Source organism: Heteronotia binoei, chromosome 9 (genome assembly GCF_032191835.1).
Source record: "Heteronotia binoei isolate CCM8104 ecotype False Entrance Well chromosome 9, APGP_CSIRO_Hbin_v1, whole genome shotgun sequence".
NCBI lineage: Eukaryota > Metazoa > Chordata > Lepidosauria > Squamata > Gekkonidae > Heteronotia > Heteronotia binoei.
Window position 1 is genome coordinate 3,584,425 of NC_083231.1, and position 19,128 is coordinate 3,603,552.

Genomic DNA, 19,128 nt, shown 5'->3' on the forward strand with positions numbered 1-19,128 from the left:
GTTATTGAGGAAGACTCAGCATGGGTTCTTTAAGGAAAGATCTTGCCTCACTAACCTGTTACATTTCTTTGAGGGGGTGAACAAACATGAGGACAAAGGGGACCCAATAGATGTTGTTTACCTTGACTCCCAGAAAGCCTTTGATAAAGTTCCTCATCAAAGGCTCCTTAGTAAGCTCGAGAGTCATAAAGTAAAAGGACAGGTCCTCTTGTGGATCAAAAACTGGCTAATAGGAAGCAGAGAGTGAGTATAAATGGGCAGTCTTTGCGGTAGAGGATGGTAAGCAGTGGGGTGCCGCAGGGCTCAGTACTGGGTCCCATGCTCTTTAACTTGTTCATTAATGATTTGGAGTTGGGAGTAAGCAGTGAAGTGGCCAAGTTTGCAGATGACACTAAATTGTTCAGGATGGTAAGAACCAGAGAGGATTGGTGAGGCACTCCAAAGGGATCGTTGAGGCTGGGTGAGTGAGCGTCAACGTGGCAGATGAGGTTCAATGTGGCCAAGTGCAAAGTAATGCACATTGCGGCCAAGAATCCCAGCTACAAATACAAGTTGATGGGGTGTGAACTGGCAGAGACTGACCAAGAAGAGAGATCTTGGGGTTGTGGTAGATAACTCACTGAAAATGTCAAAACAGTGTGTGATTGCAATAAAAAAGGCCAACGCCATGCTGGGAATTATTAGGAAGGGAATTGAAAACAAATCAGCCAGTATCATAATGCCCCTGTATAAATCGATGGTGCGGTCTCATTTGGAATACTGTGTACAATTCTGGTCACCGCACCTCAAAAAGTATATTATAGCACTGGAAAAAGTCCTGAAAAGGGCAACTAGAATGATTAAAGGTTTGGAACACTTTTCCGATGAAGAAAGGTTAAAACGCTTGGGGCTCTTTAGCTTGGAGAAACGTCGACTGCGGGATGACATGATAGAGGTTTACACGATTATGCATGGGATGGAGAAAGTAGAGAAAGAAGTACTTTTCTCCCTTTCTCACAATACAAGAACTCGTGGGCATTCAATGAAATTGCTGAGCAGTCGGGTTAAAACAGATAAAAGGAGGTACTTCCTCACCCAAAGGGTGATTAACATATGGAATTCACTGCCACAGGAGGTGGTGGCGGCTACAAGCATGGCCAGCTTCAAGAGAGGATTGGATAAAGATATGGAGCAGAGGTCCATCAGTGGCTATTAGCCACAGTATACTATTGGAGTTGTCTGGAGCAGTGATGTTCTGTGTTCTTGGTGCTTGGGCGGGGGCAGGGTGGAGGGGCTTCTAGACCCACTTGTGAACCTCCTGATGGCACTTGGGTGGGTTTTTTTGGGCCACTGTGTAACACAGAGTGTTGGACTGGATGGGCCATTGGCCTGATCCAACATGGCTTCTCATGTTCCTCAGCATAAATATGGATTTGCATGTTCATTAAAACAAAATGGGGGGGGGAGGAAATCACTCCTGAAACTATTTTGAGAACACAACTGCAGATAAAATTTGTATTTTAATATACAAATAAAAATCAGCATTGTCAGGGCAGCTGGTCTCTTGCATAAAGAGGGTTTCATTTGAGTGGGTACAGAGGGGTGTCAGCAACACGTGAAGGGCCCCCAAAGTCCACTGGAGCAGCACCTCCAGCTTTGCTGCCAGCTCCTCAGTACTTCACCTGCCTCTTCCTTGGCAGATCCTGGTGCGGCCTCAGTTCCTCAAGGCCATGAGCATAAGTACAGCCTTCCGAGGTCAAAGGGCAGCCCTGAGGATGGTGTCTGTCAAACCAACACAGGCGAGTTTTTGTGGCTTTCGAAGAAACTCCTTGCTCAGCCTGTATGCCTGGTTTCTTTTGGCTCAACAGCTTTGTGTCTCTCCAGTCACGGATATGAACTCTTCCACCGAGCACTGCATGATTAGAAAGACACAGATGTACCAAGATTAACAAAGCATTACAGCGGAAGGTCTCAAACTACCGGTATATGAAGTGGGACACACTTCTAAATTGCATCCATTTCACACACGCACCTCAAAATGACAAAACACACAGGAATCACATGTTAGTTAACAATCTACAGCATTACTGAGCTCCTGGCTGTATTTCATGGTCATTCGGCATGCTCTGCAGAAGGAGGCCTGCATTTGCCGTCACACCTTCCAGAGTCTTTCTGCTACCTCACCCTGTTCCACCTTTGCTGGCCTCGTGACTCACTCTGGGGAAAGATGTAAAATCTTTGAAGACCATGAAGGATTCATTTACATTTAAATATTGCTATAACAATTTAAAGAGTTCCCAAGGTTTGGAAAATTGGCAATGGGCTAAAACCACAGCTCTTCCTCCAGAACAAAAATCAAAGTCGAGGACTTACTTTCTGAAGGCGATTCTCTCTTCTCACCCGAACCTGATGACACTTTGGCACAAATCAAATGGAAGAAGCAAACAGCTACATCTGTGGGCATCACCATTACGCTACCTTGCCTGACAAGCAGCTCTCTCAACCTTGCCACCAATTTTCAGCCTGGACACACAAGGTTAGGAGCCACCACCATTTTTCCCCTCTACCTCATGCCACTCAACAACTACAAGGGAAGCACCAGGCTACCAGGCCAAGGCAGAAGCAGCCTCATTCCCAACTGCCTAAAGAGCAGCAGCATTCTTTGAACACTCTGTTCTGACTAGATGAGGGGCCTTCAGTTTTGGTCTGGGAGGAGATTACATCTGATTCCTGGGTCTTTTCAATCAGCATACAGAGCTGAGTTTCAAACATGGCCTCCCCTGAGCCCACTGCCTCAAGTGGTGGAGGGTCTACTTGCTACGGGAGCATTGAGCGAGTGCCTTCTGTGGATCTCAGCTGGGGGTTTCATTCCAGGTGCTTTTGGGTCCCTAAAGGGATAGCAATTTCAGGCCCATTCCGGACCTTAGCAGTTCACTTTAAAAAAAACAGATTCCTGTTTAAAAGTCCCATATAGTTTACAGCTGATGTTGCAGTTATTAAAATTAAATTTCTGTTTTGCAGTGTTGATGCCTATTTTCATGTGGGCATATAGAGTACTGAAGGTACTTTTGTTTTCAATGTTCTAACCAATACTTTCAGTAGAGGGTGCTGCCGTTTGGCCTTGCCATAACTCAAGGGGAACCTTTTTTCTGCCAAGGGCCATATGGATATCTATAATATCACTCATGGGCCATCAAAAAATTATCAACTTAAAAAACAGTGCTCCGCCAAGGGAGAATGATTCAGGCCAGCAAACTTAATGCAAATAATTGTTTTTCTATTTGAAGTCATGTGGGGAGAGCCTAATCTGGCTGGCACGCACGCACACACACACACACACACACGGCCCGCCACCCTAGGCAAATGCATGGGTCCAGGGCCTTTTTGCAGAAAAAGCCCAGCAGGAACCCAGTAGTGTATTAGACCACATCCCCTAATATTAGCATATTAGGTCACACCCTTTGGGATAATCAAGTGCAAACTGAACTGTGACAGTAACTTTTCCACAGCAATTCTGGCCTAAAGGGATGGCAATTCCAGGCCCATTCTGGACCTTAGCAGTTCACTTAAAAAAACCAGATTCCATGGTGGAGATTCATTTATTCAAGGTACTTGGTCAAGGCAGGATGCTAAGCTGCATATTAATATCTTGGAACTTACAGCAATCCGTCTTGCTCTTGCTTCTAAGACAGATATACTGCAGGATGAATCCAAACAGACAATGCCACTGCAGTGTTCTAGCTGAACCAACAGGAGGGTATCGTTTCCATCCTGCTGGGTACGGAAGCTTCCACAGTATGGACTTGGGCAATGTCATCATATTCATATTCAAGCTCTCCGTATTGCAGGGCAGACAACAAGGAAGCCAGTTTCCTCAGCAGGGCCTCTACCTTACCATGAATGGTCTATTGCCAATCACTACATCCCACCACTTGGCTGTGAGCTCGGCTTTAATTTGTTCCAGAGGCTCAGGACAACCAAAGGAAAATGGCACTCATCCCTCATGGCCTACATCAGTTTGGGTGAGAAAACCTGCTGTGCATTCTGGGGGAGAGAAGCACCCTCCATTTACAGCTGTAGGAAGTTAAAAAGTTCTCCCCAGGTGGCCTGCGCCTGCACAGTCCCAAATGCCTGCCTGCACAGAAGATAGTTACAGATAAGTATCAAGACCCTCAAGGATCTGTCCTGGGACCTGTTTTGTCCAACATCTTTATCAATGATTTGGATGAAGGAATCGAGGGAATGCTTATTAAATTTGCCGATGACACTAAATTCGGAGGGGTTGCAAACACAGAAGAAGACAGAAACAGGATACAGGATGACCCTGACAGGCTGAAAAACTGGGCTAAAACCAATAAAATGAACTTTAACGGGGATAAATGTAAAGTTCTGCATTTAGGTAGGAAAAATCCAAGATTTTAGGATGGGGGAGACTTGTCTTAGCAGTAGTATGTGCGAAAAGGATCTAGGGGTCTTAGCGGATCATACGCTGAACATGAGTCAACAGTGTGATGCTAAAAAGGCAAATGCAATTTTGGGCTGTATCAACAGAAGTATAGTGTTCAGATCACGTGATGTGATGGTATCGGTTTGCTCTGCTCTGGTAAGACCTCACCTGGAGTATTGTGTTCAGTTTTGGGCACTACATTTTAAGAAGGATATAGACAAGCTGGTCCAGAGGAGGGCGACGAAGATGGTGAGGGGTCTGGAGATCAAGTCCTATGAGGAAAGGTTAAAGGAGCTGGGGATGTTTAGCCTGGAGAGGAGGCAGTTGAGAGGTGATATGATCACCATCTTCAAGTACTTGAAGGGCTGTCATATAGAGGATGTTGTGGAATTGTTTTCTGTGGCCCCAGAAGGTAGGACCAAAACCAATGGGTTGAAATTAAATAAAAAATTTCCGGCTCAACATTAAGAAGAACTTCCTGACTGTTGGTGATTCCTCAATGGAACAGGGTTCCTCTGGAGGTGGTGGGCTCTCCTTCCTTGGAGATTTTTAAACAGAGGCTAGATGGCCATCTGACAGCAATGAAGATCCTGTGAATTTAGGGGGAGGTGTTTGTGTTTCCTGCATTGTGCAGGGATTGGACTAGATGACCCTAGGGGTCCCTTCCAACTCTATGATTCTATGATTCTAAGTGCAATAAGCCACAGCATATTGATGGAACTCTCTGTCTGGGGCAGTGATCCTCTGTATTCTTGGTGCTTGGGGGCACAGTGGGAGGGTTTCTACTGTCCTGACCCCACTGGTGGACCTCCTGATGGCACCTGGGTTTTTTGGCCACTGTGTGACAGAGTGTTGGACTGGATGGGCCATTGGCCTGATCCAACATGGTGTCTCTTCTTTTCTTATGTTCTTGTCTTGGAGAGCCAGTTTGGTGTAGTGGTTAAATGCATGGACTCTTATATGGGAGAACTGGGTTTGATTCCCCACTCCTTCACTTATAGTTGCAGGAATGGCTTTGAGTCAGCCATAGTTCTCTCAGATTCTGTTGGAGCTCTCTCAGCCCCACCTACTTCACAGGGTGTCTGTTGTGGGGAAGGAAGGTAAAAGGAGATTGTAAGCCACTGAGACTCAGAGTGGAGGGTAGGGCATAAATCCAATATCATCATCATCTTCTTCAGCAGCAGCAGCAGCATCTTCTTCTTCTTCATGAAGAGCAGCAAAGGATGGAGCAGAGTCAGTTGACATCCCCAGATGTATAAGTAAGGGTGAGGGTGGCTTTCTGATGAAACCAGGGCCTGTGGGTACAAAGGGTGCCTCAGAGGTCTGCATGGTGGCCGGGATATAACATCATCCACATGTGAGCTAGAAGTATACACTTCATGACCTGAGAAGGCCACTGCTGAGACTGCCAATTGCGTGAAGACTCCAAATGAGGGAAGAGCTGAAATACAGGGGCTCTGTAAGAAAGGTATTGGAGACCATATGCAAACAAATGCACTGTTTGGAGCCTGGATGGAGAGGAACCTGCGGATATGCTTCATGCAAATCTACAAAGGCCAAAATGTCCCATCAAGAGGGCCTCTGAGCTGGAAGTTCTCCATCTGATCTCCACCCCACCCCCCCTTGTCATCTGATGACACTGTTCATGCAGGAATGGTCCCCAAGTGCCATGAATCTTGGGCATGATGAGTGGAACAGACAAGGTCCCAGGAAATGTCCTGTCTTCAGAACCAGAACCACAGCCTGATTCTGCCACAAGTATGTGGTGGCTTGCAATGGCTGTTGGATCCTAGGGAAAAGGAGGACCTGCTCCTCAGGAAATGGAGAAGGTCTAGAACAGGGGTGGCCAAACTCAGGAGCCACATGTGGGTCTTTCACACATATTGTGTGGCTCTCAAAGCCCCCACCACTCCATTGGCTAGCTTGGAGAATGCATTTAAGTTTAAATTAAATTAGCCGCCTGGAGCCTGTCAGGGGAGAGCGGGATACAAATCTGATAAATAAATGAATTGCTTTCTTTCCACTTCTCCCTCTCTCCTCCCATCTATTTGCCTGCCAGCTCTCAAACATCTGATGCTCATGTCTTGCGGCTCTCAAACACCTGAAGTTTATGGTATGTGGCTCTTACAGTAATCATGTTTGGCCACCCCTGGTCTAGAATGTACTCAGCGAGATCATGCAGTGCACCAAGGAGCCCTCAGATGAGAAAGTGGCTGTGAAGTCTGGAGTCCTTTTGCCAAAAGTATACACTGGATGCCAAAAGGAAGCTTGATCTGATGTGTTGGATCTCTTCCCATCCTGTTTGCAAGAAGAGGGCTTTGGCTTCTTCCCCTGATCTTTGCCAGAACTTCACCTGATACAGCATCCCCAGAAAATTATAGAGATATTGTTTTTTGTAGGGTAATCCACTTCAGTGATTTGGACGGAGCTATGATGGATGACAATGTTAGAGGCTAAGCAGCAAGCAGAGGCCAGCCCAGCTGATCTGTGGGGTGCCCCCCTGAGTGAGGGGGGGGAGGAAGGTTTAGATTTAGAAGAAGAGGAATGTTTGTCTCTCTGTTTGTGACATTGGTCCCCCCCCCCTTCATACCTTTCCACCCTCAAACTGCATTTACTGTCCTTCATACTCAAGCACAATGCAGAGACAGAGAACTGAATATGTGAAGTCCTTTCAACAACTTCCGCTTGCCTTGGGAGTCTTTCCACAGCCAAGGAAGATGGTGGTGGGCGGGGAGAGCCTCCTTCAGCACTAGTAACTTGCTGGGGCCTCCTGGCCTTGCGTAGTCAATGAGGTGCCAGCTCAGAAGACTCGGTCAGTCGGCTCGTCCACCACTGGTACTTTGGAGTGGGAGAGGCTCAGCTGTCCACTCCCCATTCTTGCTACGGGGGAAGGAGAGCAGGGACTGAAGAACAGGCACCAATGCTGCAGAGGCCACTGTTGGGTATCAGGGGGAAGAGCAGCCAAGCTTCCCTCTAGGGGAGACACAACTCCAGCAGCTGCCTTGGAGCCTGGGTCCACCTGGGACAACTCTGTGTACTTTCCCTCTACCGCTTCCACTTGTAAGCGAGTAGTGGAGGGCAAGGTTTTTAAAGATACTTTTGCCTGAGTTTTTAATCAGCAAGGTGGGAGAGCTATAGAAGGAACCCCTGCCCTTTCTGGGGCAGAACCAGAGCAAGGTTGCAAGCTCCCCTCCCCCCAGCATGGCCAGAGGGCTAGTCCAGCCTCCAGAGGCTGTGGGTGGAGCACCCTGGCAAATAGCAAACTGCCTAAATTATCCAGAAAAGTTTAATATAGTGAACAAAACTTCTGAATCTTTAGAGGAAAAAACAGCGCCATAACTTCTAGTTTGATATGATTCTTAGCTAAATTGTGTGGTGTCTGAAACACTAGGGAGAAATAATACATTTGAAACTGATAAAATCCATTTCCCCCAAAACTAATGTATTAATTCAGTGAATCTGACACAATATGTTGGGAGGCACTCGTGCGGGAAAAGCCTGTGCTGTCAAATATCAAGGGGGAAAATTCAGCAGGGCTCCTCCAAGGCAGGCATCTGGCAGGTCACTTTCTGCCTTGCCACGTTCAACACAGATACTTTTCTTTCTTTTTTCTTACAGCAAAAACCTCAAGCTGAGAGTCAGAGCTGAACAAGAGAGGCCGGGGCTTACCAAGGCTCTGGCTTGAATTGCGTCTATAATTTTCAAGGGGAAGAAGGTGATTTGGGCCAGTTTCCCCTTCCTCTTGCAACAGACTTCTGACCCCCCCCCCCCAGTCATTCGGGGGGGGAGGGTTTGGGGCTGCCACCAAAGGGGGGAATTGGAAAAAAGCACACACGCATCCCACAGAAATTCTAGTCAGGACTCAGGTCTGTGTGTTTCAGCAATGTGCCGCTTGACCTTCAAAAGAAATCAATTCCTGCAATAATTCACAAACGTCTACCACTACCAGTTCCACCTTTGGTCTGTCTTAGTAACAACTCACAGAGCAGGCCACAGTTATTTCTGTGGAACACATGAGGAAACAACAGTGAGATTTTATTGTTCTTACCTTCAAACACTTGGTGATTGTTTCTAAGCAAAGTCTGCAGGCCTCCATATTCATTCCTCAGCCTTTTTAAAGTGTCTTCATTTAAATGTGCTGCAATTTCACTCAAGGTGAGACTCTCTGCAGAAAACAACAAGAGACTGAGAACGGAGAGCTCTTCTTCTTCTGTGTGTCCTGCTGCTGCACATGCCCTCACCTGGGCAGCCGCAGGCCACAGAAGATGCTGATAAACCCCATGCCCTGTGCATCTTTCCCTGTACAAGGACTTTCAGGGCAACTCCAGTGTACCATTCTCTCTTGGGGAAGGAAAGCCTCTTGGATTTCGGAAGGGATAATACACAGTTGTGCTCCTCATCTTGGGAAGGGACCGCTGCTGCCCCAATTAAAGTGCACTCTGAGGAGTTTACTAAAAGCAGACGTGGAAATCCCTGCGCTGACAACTGACTGTTCTTGCACACGCAGATCTTGTACAGACCCCTGGAATTTTAAGAGGCAGGAATATCACCTCTGAAGTCCAAAACTGTAATATCTGATATCAAAAGAGGGACCTTTACAAAAAAAATGAAGGGACAAGTTAGAAGTAAGCTGGGGAGGAACCTCAAGACAGCTTAGTTCACTTTTATTACAACTGACAGCCATTCAGAAGCATAAAGAAACACTTCTATAAATTAATGACCTACATAAAATCTCAGTATACATCATTCATTTTAAGATACTAATAGCGTTAGAATCCAAATGGATTATACACAAGATGTTCGTGCAACCTGTTTAAACAAGATGTTAACTTGGTCTGTATTTTCACTGCAGAGAACTTAGCCGCAGATACAGTAGTTCTTTAGTAAACAGTAAGATTTTGAGTCTTCTTTTCAAAGAACAGCGTTGTTGTTTTTTAAATCAACCAACACAGGTTCCAATAAATCCAAACGTGCAAAGAAAAAACACAAGAGTCAGGTTAGCCGAACAAAAATAGAATATCTATGATAAGATGGAATGTTCCTGTCAAGAGTGCAAATGGGAGCCACATATCTTGAACAGTCAGTAGCGATAGACAACACGCATACCACTGTGGAATCACTGGAACTAAGCTGAACAATAGGTAAAAACACATGCTATGGACTTTAGCCAAAGTTTCTTGAAAGCCTTTTCCTTTTTCTCACTCTCCCAAAAGAGAAGAAAGCACCCAATGAAGTTGATGGGCAGTAAATTCAGGATAGACAAGGAGAAATACCACTTTATACAAATAGCGATTAAAATGCAGAATTCACCACCACAGGATATAAATGATGGCTACAGGCTTTTTAAAAAGAGCCCCATGGCACAGAGTAGTAAAGCTGCAGTACTGCAGTTAGAGGCCTTTGCTCATGACCTGAATTCGATCCCAGCGAAAGCTGGTTTACGTAGCCGGCTTGAGGTTGACTCAGCCTTCCATCCTTCTGAGGTCAGTAAAATGAGTCCCCAGCTTACTGGGTGTGTGTGTGTAAAAAAGACTGGGGAAGGCAAGGGCAAACCACCCCGTGAAAAGTCTGCTGTGAAAACGTTGTGAAAGCAACGTCACCCCAGAGTCGGAAACGACTGGTGCTTGCACAGGGGACTACCTTGACCTTTTTACAGGCTTCAAAAGGGGGATTCTTGGAGAACAGGCCTATCAGTGGCTACACCATGGTGACTAAAGGGGAACCCCCACATTCAACCTCCCTCTGTTCACCAGCAGGGCCAGGAGCAGCACCAGGGCAGGCCTTGCCCTCTGTTTGAACATATGAAGCTGCCTTATACTGAATCAGACCCTTGGTCCAGCAAAGTCAGTATTGTCTTCTCAGACTGGCAGCGGCTCTCCAGGGTCTCAAGCTGAGGTTTTTCACACCTATTTGCCTGGACCCTTTTTTGGAGATGCCAGGGATTGAACCTGGGACCTTCTTCTTCCCAAGCAGATGCTCTACCACTGAGCCACCGTCCCTCCCCTATTTGGCTCTGCGATGACATCATCTTTCATTGCTGGAGGCTGGCTGCTGTGGTAATCTGACAATTAAATTGGGAAGGGTTTTCCCCACACTTTTCCCTCTCAGTTCCCCCATCTAAGTTGTTGTTGTTCAGTGATGGGGTTTCAAATCCTGAGCCATCATTATTGACAAATGTCCTTTCTCTCATATCATGATTTGGTATAGAAGGAAGGTCCACAACAGGGCAGAAATGTCACCTAGAAATGCCTGTGGTTGTTCTGCAGCCACCTTGCCTAGAAAAGGGAGATGGGACATGGATCCACAGTTGCCCTTGCCCTTCTTACCCAAAATGACTTTGGAAGGGACCTAAGCCCAGCTTCTTCTGGCTGTAAGGGGGACACATTACTCATCTTCCCCATGGGTTTTAGTGCCTTCTCCCACCAGGACAGGCAAAGATCCAACATGTGGGAAGTGGCCTGAGCAACCTCGAGAACTCTGTCGACATCAGTTGGGGAAGCTGACTTAAAGGTATCCATGGAACTCTGACAAGAGGCTGCCAATGATACCTCTGGCATCGGATGTATTCTTAAACTGCCGTATGACTGGACAAGAGGATTTTATCAGCAGAGAATCACCATCACAGCTCGTTTCCACTCAAAGCGTTTTGCCCAAAGTGCATTTGAGCTCAAAGCACGTGGCTAGAAAACATCACATTCTGAACCACCCTATAAGTTTGGCTGGCCAAGGTGCAGCAGACAAAATGGTGGCAAAGGAGAAAGCTTCTTTGCTGCCTTGTTGGCCCTTAAATGGGCTCTATCGCCTGTTCTGTCTGATTTTCTGCCCAACCTCTTCAAAGCTCCCCCCTCAACAAAGGGCCAGAGGAAGGCACCAAGCAGCAGCTCTGTCAATCGCACCCTGTAGCTCAGAATGCCAGACTAACACAAGGGTGTCTACAGGATCAGCATACGTGCACGACTCTGTGTTCTTCACTCCATATGTTCCTCTCACACGCCTGGTTCTTAGGAAGCAGGGACTGACACATTTCTTGACACTAAAAGAAGCCCTCTGCCCCCAGGGCCAAACCACAGGGGAAATGGCACCTTGCCCTACGCATAATTTGTGGCAGGCTCACCAGGGATAAGCCCTGGAATTTGTTTTCAATAACAAGGTTGTGAAATACGTGAGGAAAACTATGAGCACACAGAGAGGGCATTCCCCTACGGCTTACTCCCTCACTCTATTCCCAGACGTTTGCAATTAAAAATCCAGGCTCACTAGCAATTGTCACACAGGCTTCAATTCCAGCACTCCTCGTCTTTCTGGAAACAAAGCATTCATTCCCCTTATCTCCACTGCCAATTTAAGGAACAGAGAGCTTTGGACTCCTCTACAGAAATCTCCCCTCACCCTCCACCCCCCCTTCTGAGCTCACAAGATCACCATTCTCTGGTCCCATCCAGAGACGCCAACACTGTGCCAAAGTTCAGCCCAGAGACCAACAGAGACCATCAGTGTGTCCCTACATAAGCAGCCCATTCTGCACCACCCCAACTCCCCTGGATCCTTCCCTCCTCAGTACACATGACAATACAAGATCACACCCGCTCGTGTGCTACATGGCATTCAGAAGCTGAGAAAGCTTTCAGTGTGTGCAGTTCACAGCACTACACTTTAAGAACTTCAGGGCATTTATTCAAAATGCTTTGTACAAAAGCTGAGAAATGCAAGTCTCTTTGGAATGGCTATAATGTAATTTTTATTCAGGGCACATGGTCATTTTGTCCATTAAAGCAAACCCTTACCTCCTCGACTCCATGCAGGTGAAGTTCCAGATAAATGTTGGATTCCGCTTAGTAGTAGGTTGGCTACTTCCAAAACCACGCTGTCTACAAAATCTTGAGGGAGAGCAGTGCAGTTACGGACTGGTTCCTTCCCTCTAGGCTGAAACCTGAATATTAAGGCTCCTTCCACATCTATATTTCTCAGTACTTCTCTGCCTGCAACTTGGCCCATGGCACGCCTTGCAGCTGGTTGACTCTCACTTTGATGCACCCCTTCCACTTCGCTCCGCACTGTCACACCGTAGCACTGGCGGCTGCTAATATAACTTGCTCGCTGTTCATCGAGTGCAGCACTTTGCGTTGTGAGATACGTTCTAGAATTTCCAATTAAACATACCTAAAAGAGCAACAACAGATTTCCTCCAATTTCAATGCTTATCACTAAACAAATTATTAATTACCCAGAACAAAAAGGAGTTCCTACCCGGAAGTTTTTCAAGGTCACGTGCTCACAGGTTGGCAGTGACCAATCACCAACACTAGCACCCCAGATGATGGCTTTCCAGCAAACCACCCTCCCCCTTTATTCACAGGGGAAGCTGTAGCTTCTTATGGAGCCTTGGGCAGAGTGTCCATTTTATCCTCCAGTGCAGCTCCCTTCTCTTGTGACTTGTAACCACTCTGGAGAGAGTCGAGTATGGCCTGCTCATGTTTCTTTTTACCTAAATCAATGCTGGAGTGTCTGAAAGGAGAAAGAGTCACTGTCGCGCTGCAAGTTCTCCTGTGCCAAGTGAGAAGGCCTCACTTGCATGTTGCTTCCTCCACTGTTTCCAGACATGCCTCCAACTGGGAAATGGCAGCTCAAGCAAGCCTCAGCGGATTCTGGTGGGCCCTCTGCTAGGCTACGGGCCTTGGCAGGTGCTCGAGCATATGGACTCCTGCTGCCGGGCCTGATCATTAGCCTAAACCATGGAAGCTTCAGCATGCCAGAGGCCCCTGCAAAGCAGACCTGTGCCTTTGGCTTAAATGCAGGTCAAGGTAACACACACACACCCCTGAGCTGCAAATCACTCCAGCCTGTGGGAGAATATATTTCCTTGTTCTAAACATGAATCTCAGACTTTGAGCACCCAGCTAATCTTTGGCCTCTGAGTATGATAAGGAACCCCAGGGGGAGGGGAGGGGAGGGAGAAGTCTGCCTGCAGATGAGAAATGATGGTGAGTTGGAATGTATAGTGTTGGGAGAAAACAGAAACTGTGGGAATTTCAGAAACTTGGTGGAATGAGGAGAATTGGTGGGACACGGTGATTCCTGGATATAAGTTATATCGGAAGGATAGGGAGGGAAGGGTTGGAGGTGGGGTGGCTCTGTATGTCAGGGAGGGTATACGGTCCAGTAAGGCTGAGGCCAAAGAATAAGATTCACTTCTAGAAATGCTTTGGGTCGAAATAGAGGGCCCAAAAGGAAATTTAACTATGGGAGTTTGTTATCGCCCACCAAATCAAAAGATAGAGGACGACTATAATATGATGGAAGGCTTAAAGATAGTGGCTAGACGTAAAAACTGTGTTGTCATAGGTGATTTTAACTACCCACAGATTGATTGGGTCAATATGTGTTCTGGTCGAGAGAAAGAGATTGAGTTTCTAGATGCTCTCAATGACTGTGCTATGGATGGTCTCTGAACCTACCAGGGGTGGGGCGATCCTGGATTTGGTCCTAAGTAATGCCCAAGACTTGGTGAGAGATGTAAAAGTGATCGCACCGCTTGGAAGCAGTGACCATAACGTTATTGATTTCACCATTTGTATAAATAGAGAGTTGCCCTAAAAGATCAGCACAACCACGTTTAACTTTAAAAGGGGTAAATTCTCTGAGATGAGGAGGCATGTGAAGAGGAAACTGAAAGGAAAGGTAAATACAGTCAAAACCCTTGGGGAAGCTTGGAGGCTATTTAAAACTACAATCCTAGAAGCTCAGATAAAATATATACCACAAGTTAGGAAAGGCACAAACAGGTATAAGAGAAGGCCTGCATGTTTAACAAACAAAGTAATGGAAGGTGCAAAAGGTAAGAAGGACTCCTTTAAGCAGTGAAAAGCTAGTCCAAGTGAGATTAATAAAAGGGAACACAGGCAGTGGCAAATCAAATGCAAGACTGTGATCAGGCAGGCAAAAAGGGACTATGAGGAGCATACTGCAAAAAACATAAAGACCAACAATAAAAATTTCTTCAAATATATTAGAAGCAGGAAACCAGCCAGGGAGGCAGTGGGGCCCTTGTATAACCAAGGGATCAAAGGATTACTGAAGGAAGATAGGGAAATGACTGAGAAGCTGAATGCATTTTTTGCCTCCGTCTTCACTGTGGAGGATGAGAAGTGTTTGCCTGCTCCAGAACCACTTATATTGGAAGGGGTGCTGAAAGACCTGAGTCGGATTGAAGTGACAAGAGAGGAGGTCCTACAACTGACAGACGAATTAAAAACTAATAAGTCACCAGGTCCAGATGGCATACATCCAAGAGTTCTGAAAGAACTCAAAGTTGAACTTGTGGGTCTTATGACAAAAATATGTAATCTTTCATTGAAATCTGCCTCCGTTCCTGAGGACTGGAAGGTAGCCAATGTCACCCCCATCTTTAAAAAGAGTTCCAGAGGAGATCCGGGAAACTACAGGCCAGTCAGTCTGACTTCAATACCGGGAAAGTTGGTAGAAACCATTATCAAGCACAGAATGAGTAGGAACATCAATGAACACGAGTTACTGAGGAAGACTCAGCATGGGTTCTGTAAGGGAAGATCTTGCCTCACTAACCTGTTACATTTCTTTGAGGGGGTGAACAAACATGTGGACAAAGGGGACCCAATAGATATTGTTTACCTTGACTTCCAGAAAGCTTTTGATAAAGTTCCTCATCAAAGGCTCCTTAGTAAGTCATGGAGTAAAAGGACAGGTCCTCTTGTGGATCAAAAACTGGCTAATTAATAGGAAGCAGAGAGTGAGTATAAATGGGCAGTCTTCGCAGTGGAGGACAGTAAGCAGCGGAGTGCCGCAGGGCTCAGTACTTGGTCCCATGCTCTTTAACTTGTTCATAAATGATTTGGAGTTGAGAGTAAGCAGTGAAGTGGCCAAGTTTGCAGATGACACTAAATTGTTCAGGGTGGTGAGAACCAGAGAGGATTTTGAGGAACTCCAAAGGGATCTGTTGAGGCTGGGTGAGTGGGCGTCAACATGGCAGATGAGGTTCAATGTGGCCAAGTGCAAAGTTATGCACATTGGGGCCAAGAATCCCAGCTGCAAATACAAGTTGATGGGGTGTGAACTGGCAGAGACTGACGAAGAGAGAGATCTTGGGGTTGTGGTAGATAACTCAATGAAAATGTCAAGACAGTGTGCGATTGCAATAAAAAAGGCCAACGCCTTGCTGGGAATTATTAGGAAGGGAATTGAAAACAAATCAGCCAGTATCATAATGCCCCTGTATAAATCGACGGTGCGGTCTCATTTGGAATACTGTGTGCAATTCTGGTCACTGCACCTCAAAAAGGATATTATAGCATTGGAAAAAGTGCAGAAAAGGGCAACTAGAATGATTAAAGGGTTGGAACACTTTCCCTATGAAGAAAGGTTAAAACGCTTGGGGCTCTTTAGCTTGGAGAAACGTCGACTGCGGGGTGACATGATAGAGGTTTACAAGATTATGCAAGGGATGGAGAAGGAAGAGAAAGAAGTCCTTTTCTCCCTTTCTCACAATACAAGAACTCGTGGGCATTCAATGAAATTGCTGAGCAGTCGGGTTAGAATGGATAAAAGGATGTACTTCTTCACCCAAAGGGTGATTAACATGTGGAATTCACTGCCACAGGAGATGGTGGCGGCTACAAGCATAGACAGCTTCAAGAGGGGGTTAGATAAAAATATGGAGCAGAGGTCCATCAGTGGCTATTAGCCACAGTGTGTATACATATATATGTGTGTATATATATAATTTTTTGGCCACTGTGTGACACAGAGTGTTGGACTGGATGGGCCACTGGCCTGATCCAACAGGGCTTCTCTTATGTTCTTATGTGACACAGAGTGTTGGACTGGATGGGCCATTGGCCTGGTCCAACATGGCTTCTCTTATGTTCTTATGTCACACAGAGTGTTGGACTGGAGGGGCCATTGGCCTGATCCAACAGGGCTTCTCTTATGTTCTTATGTGACACAGAGTGTTGGACTGGATGGGCCATTGGCCTGATCCAACATGGCTTCTCTTATGTTCTTATGTCACACAGAGTGTTGGACTGGAGGGGCCATTGGCCTGATCCAACGGGGCTTCTCTTAAGTTCTTATGTGACACAGAGTGTTGGACTGGATGGGCCATTGGCCTGGTCCAACATGGCTTCTCTTATGTTCTTATGTCACACAGAGTGTTGGACTGGAGGGGCCATTGGCCTGATCCAACAGGGCTTCTCTTATGTTCTTATGTGACACAGAGTGTTGGACTGGATGGGCCATTGGCCTGGTCCAACATGGCTTCTCTTATGTCACACAGAGTGTTGGACTGGATGGGCCATTGGCCTGATCCAACAGGGCTTCTCTTATGTTCTTATGTGACACAGAGTGTTGGGACTGGATGGGCCATTGGCCTGGTCCAACATGGCTTCTCTTATGTTCTTATGTCACACAGAGTGTTGGACTGGAGGGGCCATTGGCCTGATCCAACAGGGCTTCTCTTATGTTCTTATGTGACACAGAGTGTTGGACTGGATGGGCCATTGGCCTGATCCAACATGGCTTCTCTTATGTTCTTATGTCACACAGAGTGTTGGACTGGAGGGGCCATTGGCCTGATCCAACGGGGCTTCTCTTAAGTTTTTATGTGACACAGAGTGTTGGACTGGATGGGCCATTGGCCTGGTCCAACATGGCTTCTCTTATGTTCTTATGTCACACAGAGTGTTGGACTGGAGGGGCCATTGGCCTGATCCAACAGGGCTTCTCTTATGTTCTTATGTGACACAGAGTGTTGGACTGGATGGGCCATTGGCCTGGTCCAACATGGCTTTTCTTATGTTCTTATGTGACACAGAATGTTGGACTGGATGGGCCACTGGCCTGATCCAACAGGGCTTCTCTTATGTTCTTATGTCACACAGAGTGTTGGACTGGAGGGGCCATTGGCCTGATCCAACATGGCTTCTCTTATGTTCTTATGTCACACAGGGTGTTGGACTGGAGGGGCCATTGGCCTGATCCAACATGGCTTTTCTTATGTTCTTATGTCACACAGAGTGTTGGACTGGAGGGGCCATTGGCCTGATCCAACAGGGCTTCTTATGTTCTTAAAGTGGAAGAGCCTTCAGAGCAGAAGGTTCCAGCACTTGGTCTCAGTAGGACTTGGGAACTCCAAGGTGCATCCATGTGCAATGTTTAGTTTTTGACATATAAAGGTAGAAATTCTCATTTAATGAGCTTATTGAGAGAATAACCTAAATATTTTCTCCCTTCCCATTTTTTCAAGGGAAAACCCAAAACAATATGCAGAAATGCAGCCCTTTACTGGGAAAAGGGCAGATGCAAAAAAACCTTCCCATCCACAGAGCAAGACTATGGATTGCTACGGCCATGTCACCCTCTTTTGGACTCTGCTGACTGGAAATACAGTAACAATCACAGTCCTAGCTTCAGAAATTTATCTTTGTTGTAGCCCTGCATCAAACATCACAGCCATCATGGGATAATTAAAGTGCACTAAATAAAACAATGTCAATGGAAATTACCCTTTTTGTTGAAGGAATTCTAAGGCAATCTTCTTCAACATTAAAGCCACATACAAGCCCCACTTCTGTGACAAAATCAAGATATTCTCTGTACTGGGTCTTCTGACTTTGCCTCCGATTATACTTCCCATTGAAGTCAAAAAAGCAGCAAGGTAATACAAAATAGCAACAAGAATACGAAGACCTGCAACGAGATGAGGTGTTAGCAAAGACACACTTCCCCAGCTGGGATGTACAAATATTCCCATCAGACTAAAAACTGCTCCACTTCCTGGATTTAGCACCAGTGATGAAGATTTCACCAGGTTCTCAGACTGATCACATAGGTTTTTCTTCCCTTATTGCTCACCAATTTTCCTGATGACCAAAAATTTACAGGCTGCGAACTAGATTAAGCAAGTAACAACACCATTTCTATTATAAATTACTTCCAAATTCAAGAAGAGTAGTGATAATATGTAGCTTTTAGGGAACTCTTCTGGGTTTCTCTTTACATTTTACAGAAAGAGCTGATTTTGCATATGAAAGTTGCACTGACCATCCACTCCAGACTGTCTTTTGGGGTGCCCTTAATGGAGGAGATCTTGCTGCTCCCCACTCCAGCACAAGCGCACTCGGCCTCCCCCCTCTGGGTACCAGGAGCCTGCTGATCCCAGCACCCGTGAGAAGCATCAGACTCTTCTCCAATTGTCAGCCCCAGCTAACCACAGAGGTATCCAAGCAAAGAATCAGAGCTTCGCCCAGTGAGAGTCCCAATGAGAGAGGGCCTCCACAGACGTTACGAAAGCTGACCAGCAAGATCTGAGTAGTCCAGCAGCCCCTCAGAGACCAGCAAGGTTTTCAGGGCAGGAGCCTTCTGGAGTCCAAGCACCCTGTGCCAGAGTGTGTCTGGGTTGTCTGACTCTTCACACTTCTGCCCCAAAAACCTTGCCAGCCTCTGAGGTGCTCTTGGACTTCTCAGATCTTGCCGTTCCACCGCAGACCAACACAGCTGCCCTCTGGAACTATGCAAAAGCTGACTGCCTCAGCTACTAACACCTCCAAGAGCTGATTTTGCATATGAAAGTTGCACTGACCATCCACTCCAGACTGTCTTTTGGGGTGCCCTTAATGGAGGAGATCTTGCTGCTCCCCACTCCAGCACAAGCGCACTCGGCCTCCCCCCTC

General features: G+C 46.4%; 1 protein-coding gene across 2 annotated transcripts in view; it reads right to left on the bottom strand.

The window, feature by feature from the left end:
- Positions 1 to 1,465: 1,465 nt before the first annotated feature.
- The window catches only part of TRMT44 (tRNA methyltransferase 44 homolog), a 31,235-nt gene continuing 13,572 nt past the window's right edge, over positions 1,466 to 19,128 (bottom strand). For both annotated transcript variants that reach the window (XM_060246160.1, XM_060246159.1), the window contains exons 7-10: positions 17,962 to 18,145; positions 12,211 to 12,586; positions 8,475 to 8,591; positions 1,466 to 1,891 (exon numbers count right to left, since the gene is read on the bottom strand). In XM_060246160.1, the coding sequence (XP_060102143.1) occupies positions 1,650 to 1,891; positions 8,475 to 8,591; positions 12,211 to 12,586; positions 17,962 to 18,145 (919 nt within the window). In that variant the 3' untranslated portion in view covers positions 1,466 to 1,649. The remainder of the gene's footprint in view (positions 1,892 to 8,474; positions 8,592 to 12,210; positions 12,587 to 17,961; positions 18,146 to 19,128) is intronic.